The sequence below is a fragment of the Amphiura filiformis genome, chromosome 17, assembly GCF_039555335.1.
Source record: "Amphiura filiformis chromosome 17, Afil_fr2py, whole genome shotgun sequence".
Lineage (NCBI taxonomy): Eukaryota > Metazoa > Echinodermata > Ophiuroidea > Amphilepidida > Amphiuridae > Amphiura > Amphiura filiformis.
In genome coordinates this window covers 53077265-53090917 of record NC_092644.1, presented here as the reverse complement: position 1 = coordinate 53090917, position 13653 = coordinate 53077265, and the positions used below count along the sequence as shown (strand labels likewise).

The following is a 13653-nucleotide window of genomic DNA, read 5'->3' as shown; positions in this document are numbered from 1 at the left end:
GTGTTTTTAGAGACCTGCCAGTCTCTCCTATGTATGATTCCGAGCAGGGACCCCGGTGGTCTGACCCTGGCAAGGAATCAGATATACGGGACCCGTGGACGCCCTTTTTGTCCGTTTTGTCCTTAGGGCGCAACTAACAGTTGACGCAGTGTGCGCTGCTGGCTTAAAACACACTCTTATGCCATATGAGCTGTAATGCGTTTTAAGGCATCGGAGATGCCTTTGACATAAGGAATAACGACTTGTCCTTTGTTGGTGTTCGTACTGTCCTTCGGCGGTTTACTAGTGTCCTTTGGTTTGTTTAGCCTGTCAAATGCCCACTTGGGGTACCCACATTTAGAGAGGGCTTCAGTGATATGCAACTTCTCTTCGTCACAATCTACCGGGTCTGAAATAACTGTCTCAGCGCGATGAAAAAGCGTATGTATCACTCCCAGCTTGTGTTGTAAAGGGTGATTCGAGGAAAAGTTCAGATACTGGTCTGTATGTGTGGGTTTGCGATAAATCTTGATGTTGAGTGAGCCGTCCGGTTTTATGACTGTTAGAGTGTCCAAGAAGGCCAGAGTCCTGTTATCTTCACCCTCTGTGGTGAATTTGATATCCGGATCGAGCGAATTTAAGTGATCAGTGAATTCCTGGGCGTAGCGTTTCTTTAATTTGGTGTGGGTGTCATCAACATATCTGAACCACCACAATGGAGGATGAGGAGCAGTAGAGATGGCTAATTGTTCCAAATGTTCCAAATACAGATTGCAGACAATTGGACTGACTGGGCTCCCCATTGCCGCTCCGTGTATTTGTAAATAAAACACTCCATTGTAAACAAAATATGTGCAACGTAAACAAACTTCAAGAAGTTTTACCACTTGGCCCGCTGACAGCTTTGTTCTTTCATCTAGCGTAGTATCACTGATCAAGTCATCACGAATTATATCGAGGGCTTTCTCTATAGGCACTGAAGTGAACAGAGCAGTGACGCCATAGGATCTGAGTTCTTCGTCGTCCTCTACCCTTTCGTTCTTTATGCGCTCGGAAAAATCTTGCGAGTTGGCAATATGATGGGTAGTGTTGCCAACCAATGGTGAAAGAATATCAGCGATAAATTTGGCACTGCTGTAGGTAATTGAGCCAACGCTACTAACTATAGGCCTTAGAGGTATGTCCTTTTTGTGCACTTTTGGCAAGCCATAGAATTTCGGTGGTGATTCTGTAGTAGGATAAAGCTTCCTATATTCATCGCGATTTATCGCACCTTCATTTTCCAATTCTTGTAACACAGACACAAGTTGTTTCTTATATTTGGTAGTAGGGTCTTTAGTGCCAAGATTTGTGTAAGTAGTTGTATCACCAAGAAGTTGTTCACACTTTTGTTGGTACTCTGCGCTACAACTTAGCAAGAGTCTACGATCCAGTTCTGACGTCACAAGTCAAGAGTCGTCAAATCGATCAACGAACTGGATCATTCTGCTGAAGAAGGTTGTAGTAATAACAACCGAAAATTTCAGGTGAGCAACTTTATGTGTTGTGAACAAAAGTTCAATTCTTCATTTATTTAATTACCAACACAGATGAACTTTCATGATAAAGTACAAATAAGATAATAGCACTGATTTCATCATCGATTTATTTATTGGTAGAAAGTTGAAGATGGGAAGTGTTGTGAAGCAACAGAAAGAAACCTTTGTTGTTGCTGTTTCTGTCTATACATGCTGTATCAAAATGACAGGTACCCACTAGTTTCCAGTGATCATTTTAGCAGTCGACAAGATTGCCACATCAAAATTCGAAACGACATCCACCTAAATTTGTGGATTAATGTTATAAAAAGTAAAAGGCATGTTCTTCAATAAAACCACTAAAATTGATGGGAGACTCAAGACTAATGTTGCTTATATTGATTTTTTTTTAAACAAACAAATTTGAGCACTCATTTTGGGCAATATCTTATCACCCACCCAAAGTGGGTACTCAAATTCTTTTGTTTCTTAATGTTTACAGCAACTGATATTTTGTCTATAACTCGGTAACCAGAAGTTCAATTTTCAGGGGGTTTGTACCAAGACTCATTTTTTTGTGATTATGTCACAGTACCATTTATTTTGATGCGGTCTGTATTGGAATGTTATGCATGATATTACTAATGATTGCAGCAGGCTGTCTCTGCAAAATAACCATAAAGTCTGACATGTAGTATAGTACTAGTAACTGGCAGAGATAAACACAGAATTTTGCATCTCATATCACCTGTTACTCAAAGTTGAAGCATAATATGATTAGCCGTTTTGTTGATTGACATCAGACACAAGTTCACAGAACATTCCAAGTTTATCTATGCTGGCGACTATATATAGTACATTAACTGGATTTGTCACTTGAAAATATTGGATTCAAAATAGATTGCTTTCAAACATGGGTATACAGTAACTATAAGATAAGTGGTATGTAGCACACATTGTCAAAACAAAATGGAATGAAACTTTTTTTAATGATTGAAGCAATATATTGAACAAAATATGTGCCTTTGAGTATTGTGTACATACTAAAACAGATAGATCTGAAAGACTCATGGCTGGATGGAGAGGCCAAACTACAAATTTGATGTTGAAGTGCAATGTCAAAATCAATCATTGCCAGGTTAATTGGTTCATGCTAGCTCTTTTCGGAACCACAATCAAAATGATCACAACACAACGTCAATAGGTTGCTAACAGGTGTACAAACCCAGTGTTAAACAGGGAACAATTGCTTCCATGATATATTTTAGATTGCTTCTTAATCTTTTAGTGTGGTGTTAAATTTGCACATCTTTTGCAACAGTACTAAATAATAAATTTTGTGTATTGTATAATACACTAGGTGATGTCTGTAAATGCATACTAGGCTTACTGACTTGGTACGAGATCTAAAGGTAGTTAGTGCCTTGATCTTTGTAACTATGTCTCTAAACAAGTTTCTGTTAGATAAAAGAGATGAAAGGCAGACGCCTGCCACAAAAACTATATTACTGATACAGGCGGCTGTGTGAGCAGGTAATATTATAAGACCAACCTATTGCAACGTTTTGTGGAGGGTGTTTGCCAGGAGGGTGAAAGTGCATAGGAACAATGCCGGAAACTACGTCACGCTATTGTTCGACCTAGGATACATTATTCGCCATTTTGTAAATATTAACGCATGATCGTTGCTTTGAAATTTCCACCGGATAGTCTGTGGATAGCGTAAGAGCATGCTTTGACCATGCGCAAAAAATAATATCATGAAGATGTTTAAGATTGATTCATAGATGTTTAAAAAAATTACCGTCATATTGCATAGATTCACCAAAGAATGGTTTGTTAAGTACTATACTTATATTTAGTAATTGAAAATCGGGAGAATTTTAAGAAATCAATGTTTTTACCTGTCGGTATTACAACTCGTGAAACACATTAGTGATGTGCCTGGGTGACCTAAATCTACTAACCTTTAAAGTTTCCTCTATGAACTCTAACCCTCCTGCAATATGGCGCCTATTGTCTAGACCTAGGTTACATCTTCCGGTTTGGTTATGTAACCTAGGATACTTATCCCTTCGTCTATTATTCCTGTGTTTGCTTTGTGTCTCTTGTCAAAAAAAAAACTTGTTTAGAGGCATATACATTGTACATGCTTTTGGATGGAATTATACGGTTTATACATGTAGCAGTTCCAATAATTGAAACTCCCGGCTCCAGATGCTTGAAGTTTGGATTTCTTAAACGTACAGTACATCCCTATGTACCGCTGCAAGACTTCAGGTCCATAGATGTCATTATGTTTATGATAAAGACTGAAGTCTTGCTGGCAGGACTAGGTGCTGTGTATGTGTTTGTGTTTAATGTGCATTCACATGCACACTTAGCCGTCGGTACAAAGAAATTGTTGCTCCAAAAATGACTGCAAATTACTCATTTGTAATCATTTTCATCAAAAAATATGATATCATAACACAGGTGAGCAATGAATATATGGAGAGGTCAAACAGGTTGTTAATTCTTGTCAATATTAATATTTTGCGACATTTATAATGAAACAATTAACAATGAAGACACCCTATGGCCCCTGCTACAACTCGAATGAGAACAAGTAGCCCTAATATCCAGGCCCATATAAATTACCAGCAGTTCTTTATTCTTAAAAGTATGGCTAGCCTTCACTGCCAAAATACACTTTTAAAACTATAGATAGCCAATGCTATCAAAATCTTATTATTAACAATACATGAACAATTTGGTAAATTCCAATCTGCTGTGACAGTGGAATAGCCCATTTTACACTTGGATCATGTCCACAAGTTAAAAAATATATAAACATGATAGCATCAGTGATCATGATTTTGTTGGAATGTTGTATATTGGAAAACAAAGCAACCATTCATACTTTATGCAAATTCAACAATTATGCCTCACAATTGGTTGTTAGGCTTTGGTTTACATTAATGTGATGCACCCATGGGGACGATTTGCTGTATGTCTATTTGCACATCTAAGAAACTGTAGGATTTTTACTATTTGGTATAGTCAATATTTTGGGTGTATAAACCTTTGAACTTTAGGGTCCCTTTTATGCAACCTTCCATGTTTAGAATGAAGTCCATTTTTCCTAGATGGTAAAATGTACTGTTATATGTCAATTTGCTGCAACATAATATGCAAGTTTAGTTGTGATTTTGAGATGTTTGGAAGGGCATGAGTAGAATTCTGTATAGGAGTGACCCTACCCCTGGGTGATGTGTTGATCAATCAAGTAAGACAGCTCAAATCACCTGTACATCATTTTCATTTATTGATTTAGTATGTAATCATATAACTAATAAAGTTGAGTGTCCTCCCCTCAAATTTGATACCTGAAGTTTACTATTTTTCACCTTGTTGAGGCAGTGACATGAGTGCGCATATCATTGGGCACAGCTTTAACTTGTAAAAGTTCCCTCAAAGCACTGGTGTGTACACACACATGATTAAAGATGCCTAGCCCTAGTAATAGATCCATGCGGGTGGAAAAAAGCTGTTTCAATGTGTTAAAACACACTGACTTGCCAAGATGAAAATTAGTATAGAAAATTGAAATGTCACCTACCCCTATTGTACCCAGGTTGTGGCTGTTACTTTTTAATAGTTTTGTGAATCTATTGTATAGAAACAGGTAAACAAATGAGTGGTCTGTTATAATACATTAGATGAGATTTTATATAATATGAATTAAGATAAATATTTATAATATATAAACGCATCCCAAAAAGAAAGTATCCAGTTTGATTTTGGTCCATAAGTCAAAGATGGGGTCTTAAATCAAGACCTACCAAAAGTATGTTACCGATAAATTTATTCCGCACATTTTGATACCTCATTTGTCTAAATCGATGCAGAATTGATGACACAATGATCTTTTTAATGCAATCGCCTCAATTTTAAAAGTGGCAGTAAATTTCTATTGATTTGGTCCTGCTACTCAACATGCTCAATATGGGCAGCGATAGATCAAGGCCAGGGCGCATCAGACATCTCGCTAAAAGCATGCGCCGCAGATGTCTGTTTGGCAGTCATTGATGCAACAGGAGGACATACCAGATATTGACTGTGAAGAGTAAAACATTGAGGAAGGAGTAGAAGAAGAGCATCTGTATTGAATAAAACACATGAAGTCACTGTCATTGTGTACCTTTATGAAGAAGCAGGAAAACCACATCAATAGGGATTACTGCAACTTTTAAAATTGAGGTGATTGCATTTAAAAGGTCATTGTGTCATCAATTCTGCATTGATTTGGACAAATGAGGTATCAAACTGTGCGGAATAAATTCATCTGTACCATACTTTTGGTAGGTCTTGATTTAAGACCCCATCTTTGATTTATGGACCAAAATCAAACTGGATACTTTCTTTTTGGGATGCGTTTACAATACATGTATACATTTTATGGGGCAATTAAAGAATAGACAAAAAGAGTTTATCTCATTAGACCTTGTGCGTAGCTTTTAAAATTTCCAATCATGTTTCTTTTTTGAAGATTTGGCATTTTTGTTTGTTTATTTGTTTTGCTTTTTCCTGTGGCCCAAAAACGCAATAAAAAAGAAATTGGTGCATTTTGCATGCCCTTTTTATACTTAAAAAGCACAAAGCTAATGCATACCACAATCTGAGATGAACTCTGATGTTTTTTAGCCTGAAGCAGATATATAAAATATAATATTTTAAAATATACTATTAGTATTATTTCTAGAAAAATATACTTAATGATCATATTCATGAAGGACACATCACTTTTAAGTGCCTGTAATTCCATTAAATTTAGGGGTTCCTGCCAATGGAAGTTGCAAAATTCTTGTTCTGACATATAGGCTATGTATTTTCTAAATGCATTTATTTAAGTTAAAATCACTTGTATATCACTGACATATACACATTTGGTGTTAACAACTTAACATCATCTGTGATTCCAGAGGACTTTTTAAAAACATTTCTGGTGTTATTTGTGTGCTGTCAAATAGAACACTTCTGTGGTACTCCAGTAACATCTTATTACTTTTAAAAGCCAATGTCAGGAAATTTGAACTTCAATTTGATTTTCCTGATTTCAGATGTTCTCAATTTCATAAAACTAGGGGCAGTCAGATTTCTATGGGAGGCACTTATTCAGGTAGGATTGAGCACAATAATTTAAAGGTCCATTCAGTGATTTGCTCATCCGGAAGATCCTAAAATTGTTAAAATTCAGATTTTGGCACTATAGCGTCATAGATGTATTAACGTAGCCTACTAGTGGTTAAGCTGAATGCTGTGTATTAGAGACAAAATAAGACATTTTTACATGAATCTGCAATTTCTGTACTTAAGTAGAGAAATTAGATACCATGCATATATTGACTTCAACATTGTTAACACTGCTGTTTTCCTTGTTATTTACAAAATGTTTCATATCAAAAATACCTAATGACACTTTTGATGACTTATCCTTCACTTTTAGGCAAATTATACACAATTTCAATTTTTTTTACTTTTCTGCTGGGATCACTGAATGGGCCTTTAATAGGTCAAGTTCTAGTACATGTATATTGATAAATCATGTATCAATTGATAGCCAAAGATATCTAAAGAGTACTACTTGCGAAATTTAAGTACATATATTTTTCACATGTAAGAAAGACAACAGAAAAACAGCAATATTAAAAGGAAGATCAACATTTTTGTAAAACATTTGACACTGAGTTCTGGGAAGGAATTACTTTGTACTTGCAGGGGGATAGCTAAACAGCAATAGTTGTATAAAAGATTGTTGAAAATGTGATGAAAATAATGTAAAAATACAATGGTGATGTATTAGCATAACTTTTTTTAATTCCTGGAGCCAGATTTATCAATTCATCCCCAGTTGTATACTAAGGTATATCTTAAACAGGCTGTATCAACCTCCCTGGAATGAGTGGCTATTTAACCATTGCGTATAATGATGATGCTGTGCCTGCGGCCATCATGTGGGGTGAGGTTGGCTATACCCTGGCAACACTAGTCATGGTGGTGGATTCTTTTAAATCAGTGTAAAAAATATCTGTGACTCATGTTTTTTGAAAATTTATCATTTTTTGACCTAAAAGTGTGAATATTTTCCCTCTTCCAAAGTCAACAATTATTGTGTGTTACCTCCTTTTCCTGGTGTCACCATTGGTAAACATTTACAAAAAATATGGCAATAAAGTCATTGGGGGAAAGTGTGATTTGGCAGTACCATATCTCTGTATGTGCCTTTTTTATTTTGGCATTTGTATCAATTGGTGATAATATGTTTCTATGTTATGATGTCATTATGTAAAAAGTTTTTATTAAAATGTTTAATATATATATGAATATGTCACAAATGTCACTAAAATTTGGAATATGGAATAAATTAATGATATGATAATATAAGAAACAAATCCTGAAACTGTTGTGATTTACCTTTGTCCAGACCCTGCCTTATATCACAAAGCATGTTTATAGTCATATAGTATAACTGTATTTTTGAGCATATCATTTATGACAGTTCCTATATACGAGGGGCAGTCAGTATGTTTTAAGAGTTGACTCATGACGTCATCTGTGGATTGTTTTCATGGCATTTCCCAATGATTACATAAACACTGTACCTTTGTCTTTCAAACAACACATGTAAAAATTATATCATACACATGATTACGTAACAGCATTAGCATCAAATCAATAGTCTAGGGACACTGCCAAATCATGCAAAAAGGCGGGCCTTTTAAATTACAGAAAAAACACATGTTTACAATGTCCGAGAACAGCAAAAGTACAAGGTGCATATGGCTAGTTTTGGGTAGGAATAAACACTAGGTCCTCAGTTTGCATTTGGTAAAATATGAGACTTGCCATTAAACTTTGATAGAAATAGGACGTCTGGAAACTTCAACAACTTTAGGGCTTGAATGTAAGCGAAATTATTCTGCAAAAATGGCGAATATGAAAAAGCAGTTAATTACAAATTACATCAATTATCTCCAAAATGAAACAGACTAAATTATAATGACTGGTCACGTGTGAGAGCTGGTACTCAGTGCCATGATAACTGGTGCAAATCAAACAACAATCTGCGCATGCGTAGGTGGGATGACCGATACAACATGGTGGAAATGCACGAAAATTGTGAAATTCCATGTAAATAGGGCCTAAAATATTACAAAATGCTATGAAAATTGTAATTTAAATATTCATATGAAATTTTATGGATGATCTCAACCTGAAATGAACAGAAAAGTTCTAAAAATAAATTTCTCATTCAAACGATGGCCTCTCTCTTTGTACCACTACTTTTTGTATAAATGTAACAATGGTAGAATAACAGTTATATTTTAATCACGGATTCAAATATTTTCTAAGGAGACTCCCGCTTAAATGTTTGGAGATTAGTCAACAGAACTGGCAAAAAAAAATTAGATTTCCACGCTTGCTATTTTTGGCAATATCAAGGTTTTTAAAGAAAGAAAAGCCTTGTTTTTGTCAAAAATAAGACATATTTGACCACGCATTTTAAATAAACTAAAACATTTACAGCCCAACAAACATGGTGTAATGAACTGGTAGTTTGTGTTCTATTACTGTTCCAAAAGGCAGCATTCTCCATTCTATAATTCCCGAGAAAATATAGAAAATACACAACAATACCTCATTTCAGCCTCTTATTTCCCTTAACAAAAACGACTCAATTTCACCAGGTGACTCTAGACCATTGATTTTATGCTAATGCTGTTACGTAATCATATGTGTGATGTAATTTTTACATGTGTTGTTTGAAAGACAAAGGTACAGTGTTTATGTAATCATTGAGAAATGCCATGAAAACGATCCACAAATGACGTCACGAGTCAACTCTTAAAACATACTGACTGCCCCTCGTATACTGCAACAAGTGTTGTTTATAATGAATCAAATTTACCACACCTAAAATATTGAATGACATTACAAAGATGCGTACAGATTACCCCTAAATACTTGGACGCTCACCTCTGCAGAAATTGCCAGCCCTTATACAGCAGAATGGTAGAATGCAGATCCGCCATATAACGCTTTTTCAATGGGAAATGAACTTTGCTGCTTGGATGATGTCACGATGAGGTTAGCATTTATTCCGTATTGAAAAGCGTGTTCCGACGGTCGGATCTGCACTCGATCGGCCTCACAGTATAGTGTGGACTATTCTTTTTTTTTTTCAAGCTGGTCCATTTTAATGTAGACTATGCCATAGTCGAATTTTATTAAAAATATGTTATTATTAGTCATGATGAACCCATTGTTGAACTCAAAATTATACTGATGTTTATTAAAATTAAAGTATTCAATAGTAAAATGGTCATAAAGAGTTAAAAATATCAGACGATTAGTGACAATAAAAGTAATTGAATGCAACATTATCTTGCATAATTATAACGGCTCATTTTAATACTGAACAATTCTGATTTTGGAATCTATGATAGCGAACCCCGAAATTTCGACTATGAACTTTGAATTGTAAGCAGAACTTTACCCCCTGGACTTTGCTCTCTAAAAACACACTGTCAAGCATACTTGTTTATCAGTCCATTAACCACAAGCACGCTTAGATGTTTGATGAGAGATTAACTTTCAGCGTCAACACAAAAGCGCCCGCAAATACCACAGACAGTTGTTTACGGTGTAGTTAATGGTAATGGCCCGGGCCCAGACGATATAAAACATATCGAGGTATGGGCGACCAATCGCAAGGCAGATCCATTTAAAGATGCATTACATCATCGCCAATTTTAGTTAGGCCAGAAATTGGCCTAACTCTCCATAGAGTCCCGTGTTAAAAATCTTAACCGCAAGGCAATGTCAGTAGTCCACTTGGGAAGCTAACAAACAGAGGGAGTAGGGTGACTGATCAGATGTGAAAATCTATCAATTGTGCACACATTAATTAAATCAGAGTTTTAAGCTTAAATACAATATCCAGAGTATGCACAATGGGCAAGTGGACTACGGGGTAGTGTAATTTTAATGAAGCGTCTTGTTTAGCATGTTTAGTAGGTCCATTTTCATATTGATAAGTATATACAGGCATCAGCTCTTTTATATTAAATAGGATATACCATTAAGCCAAAATCTCATCAATTTTCATGAACACAATCTCAACAATTTTGTAAAATGTTAATGTTACATTGGTCCACATTTTTGTGACACTTCAGCTTGACTCACAAATCAACAAGTAACACCATGGATTGATTGATGTTGAAGTCATGGGCCTGCAGCTAGGGTAGCGTATTGGTGGGCCCGCACCGCAGGAATATTCATGGGTTTCTGTCCCAAGGATCCATTTTATTTCAAACAGTTTACACTGTTTATAGCACATTTTTGTCTAAAATCTAAAAAAGGGACTTGGAGGGACACTTATAATGGAAGTAGTATGTACATGTATAAGCTTCCAACCTTAAACCAACGGGCCTCTGATGACAACTCCCTGGCCTTGGTGACCATGATACCATGCATGCAAAACATGGGTGACTTCATTGGTGCAACTTTATTAGTTGTTTGCACAATTTGGGTCTTAAGGTGAAATGTTTAAATGTTTTTAAATAGCAGGGCGAAAATGCTGGACTTTTTTAAACTCACAAGTTTTAAACCCAAAGTATTGGGTGAGTCAATTAAAGTTGTTATCTTAAGAACCAATTGTTAAAACCATGACCTATCCTCTCTGAGCTGTACGATAGCGGTTGTTAAATATTTTGCAGAGGGAAGGGGTATCAGGACCTGCATGTTTTTGCATGGTTTGAACTCTAGTCACTAGGTACTTAATGTCATATCAAGAGGGCTTTGATTAAGAGCTATTCCGTATGTCTTCTTTCCCTGATATGATATAAGAGATTTTACTTCTTCTTTTACAACTACTGTGTACAATTAATTATGTGTTGTTTTCTTATGAATAATGAATCCTCTTCATGTTTTTGTTGTTTATTATGTCAATGCAACTATTGGGTTGATCTGTGTCTGTCATTTCCCAGCACTTTTGCTGCCTGTGCTTATTGCCTTGTGCATTCTCTTTCTACTGGACACAGATCATCTCCATGTTTTTTAATGATGTGTGATTTGATTGTATGAACAGTAGTTGATTAAGAGCAGGGGGCTGGTGTACCAGAGATGTAAGTTTTCGGGAAATCTCCTGGGTTTGTTTTGGCTTGGTTCTTTCTCGGGCATTTTCATGCTTTTCACAGGAGGTTTTTTCGTGGCTTATACCTTTGTAGTGTCTTCCCCCCCCCCCACCAGTCCCAAGTACATGTACTGGGAATAAAAAAAAAAATCCAAAAAAAAAAAAGAAAAAAAAAGAGATATTCCATATGTGACATGATCTGATCCAAATACAGACCACTGTTGCCAATAATTAAATTAAAGCAATAATGTGTAGAATAGATTCCTACCGGTATTTAAATGTTTGGGGATAAATGCCTGTTCTTCCCCAAGTTCCATTGTGAACTGACTCCCATCGAAAGATGCTGGTGCAAATCCAAGCAGTACACAAGGGCTCACTGTAATTATTCTATCACAGGACTTCATGAATCCTGCTCTAGTCACTGTTGTTAGCATGTGGGTATAATCAGTTTCCCAGTCTGTAACACATACTACAAATTACTAGGCAACTGCAATTTAAAAAGTGATTTAAAAAAAAAAAAATCTTCCATGCCTCTACTGCAGTATCTATAAATATGAGAAACATATGATTTTTTTTCCAAAGCCAATATTTATTTACACAAGTCTGCAAAATGAGCATGTATCAGGCAGGCACATCACCATGTATGCAAACTCTTACAATATTTGCTATAAGAACAAATAACATTTCTATTAGAAGAACAAATAACATGTTACTGTTGATATTAGATCATGAACATAATAGAAGACTAAACATTAGCGGCCATGTATGGATCAGGACTGGTCTTTAATAATAGTTATGTTCACATAAGCACATTATCTTAAGAATTAACCAACATTGGTATGAAGTTTTGGTATGACCTCCCCCAACCCCAACTATCAATTTCTTGTGTGAACTGTGGAATGTCTATTTATTGAAATGTTATAAATATTTATATTGGTTCTTTCTTTGCATGTTCTTCTCCTCTTTCTTTTTTCTTTTATTTGTTAAGTTTGTGTACTTGTATGTTGTAACTTAGGGTAGTGTAAGGGGTGCTCGCTTCAGGCCTTTGGGCCTTTTGAGCATCTCCTCATTCAAATTTTTGTGTCTTTTATATATATTTTGTATGTTGATTTGAATGAAATAAAATGATGATGTATGTATGTATGTTAAAAAGTTACCTTTCCAGAGTCTGAGTTGATCAGTGATGTAGCTTCCAATACCATTTCATCATCTTCATTCAGTTGCTATTGTTATGATCATGATGGTTATTACATTGGGCCGATTTAGGGGAAACCGGGACAAAGTGAACCACAGGGCAAAACGAAACACCCATTACTTTATGTATATACTGCCCTCAATCTCTAAGCTCATTTAGAACATGGCATAGATCCAGCATTTTTTGTGATAGGGGACATTCAAGTGAGTCAGATATGTGTGCTTTTTACAGAAAATGTCTGTTTTTCAAATGTTTAAACTGATAACATATAGATAAATCACCTGGTGAAGCACTGTGCTTTTCCTGAACTTTGATAGCTATAATAATGACAGATGGGTTTAAGCCTACTCCCCATTCCAGAAAAATACAGAACTAATTTTTTTGAATAAAAAAAAAATTCTGTTTTGCCACATGAAACATAGCTAAATCCTAGTCCTTAAGTTAGTCCTAACTAGCGTTTAAGTCAAATTTTAATATACGGTAGAGGAAAAGTCGACCAGGGCAAAGTGGACAATAGTTTTAAGTGGATGGGGCAAAGTGGAATGCCTGAAACAGAACCTACTCAGAACTATGCTATACAAAATGTATCTGGCCATAGTATACCGATGTACCAGGAGGGGGAAGTGGTGTTGACAATGAAGCTCGAAGACACACCTAAAGGGGATGCATTTCTGTAATGCCCTCTCCACATTTCACTTTCCCCTGGTCCAAAAACCCGGGGGCAAAGTGGAATGATGGTGAAAGTTTTGCTTTGCCTTGCTTTGTAATACTGTTTGTGCTGGGCA

General features: G+C 35.9%; 1 protein-coding gene across 1 annotated transcript; it reads right to left on the bottom strand.

Annotated features, from left to right (window-relative positions):
* Window positions 1-176: 176 nt before the first annotated feature.
* LOC140137296 (uncharacterized) lies at window positions 177-12107 on the bottom strand. Its single transcript, XM_072158939.1, has 2 exons — window positions 11942-12107; window positions 177-1414 (listed from the first exon to the last, which is right to left on the bottom strand). The coding sequence occupies exons 1-2, from the start codon at window positions 12105-12107 to the stop codon at window positions 177-179; spliced, it is 1404 nt and encodes a 467-aa protein (XP_072015040.1).
* Between the last annotated feature and the right edge of the window lie 1546 nt (window positions 12108-13653).

Bases quoted from the DNA above. Each gene is read 5' to 3' on its own strand.
- LOC140137296 (XM_072158939.1), bottom strand. From the start codon at position 12,107: ATGCTAACAACAGTGACTAGAGCAGGATTCATGAAGTCCTGTGATAGA. The intron at 1,415-11,941 runs GTAGGAATCTAT...TTGTGACGTCAG, and splicing joins CCCCAAACATTTAAATACCG to AACTGGATCGTAGACTCTTG.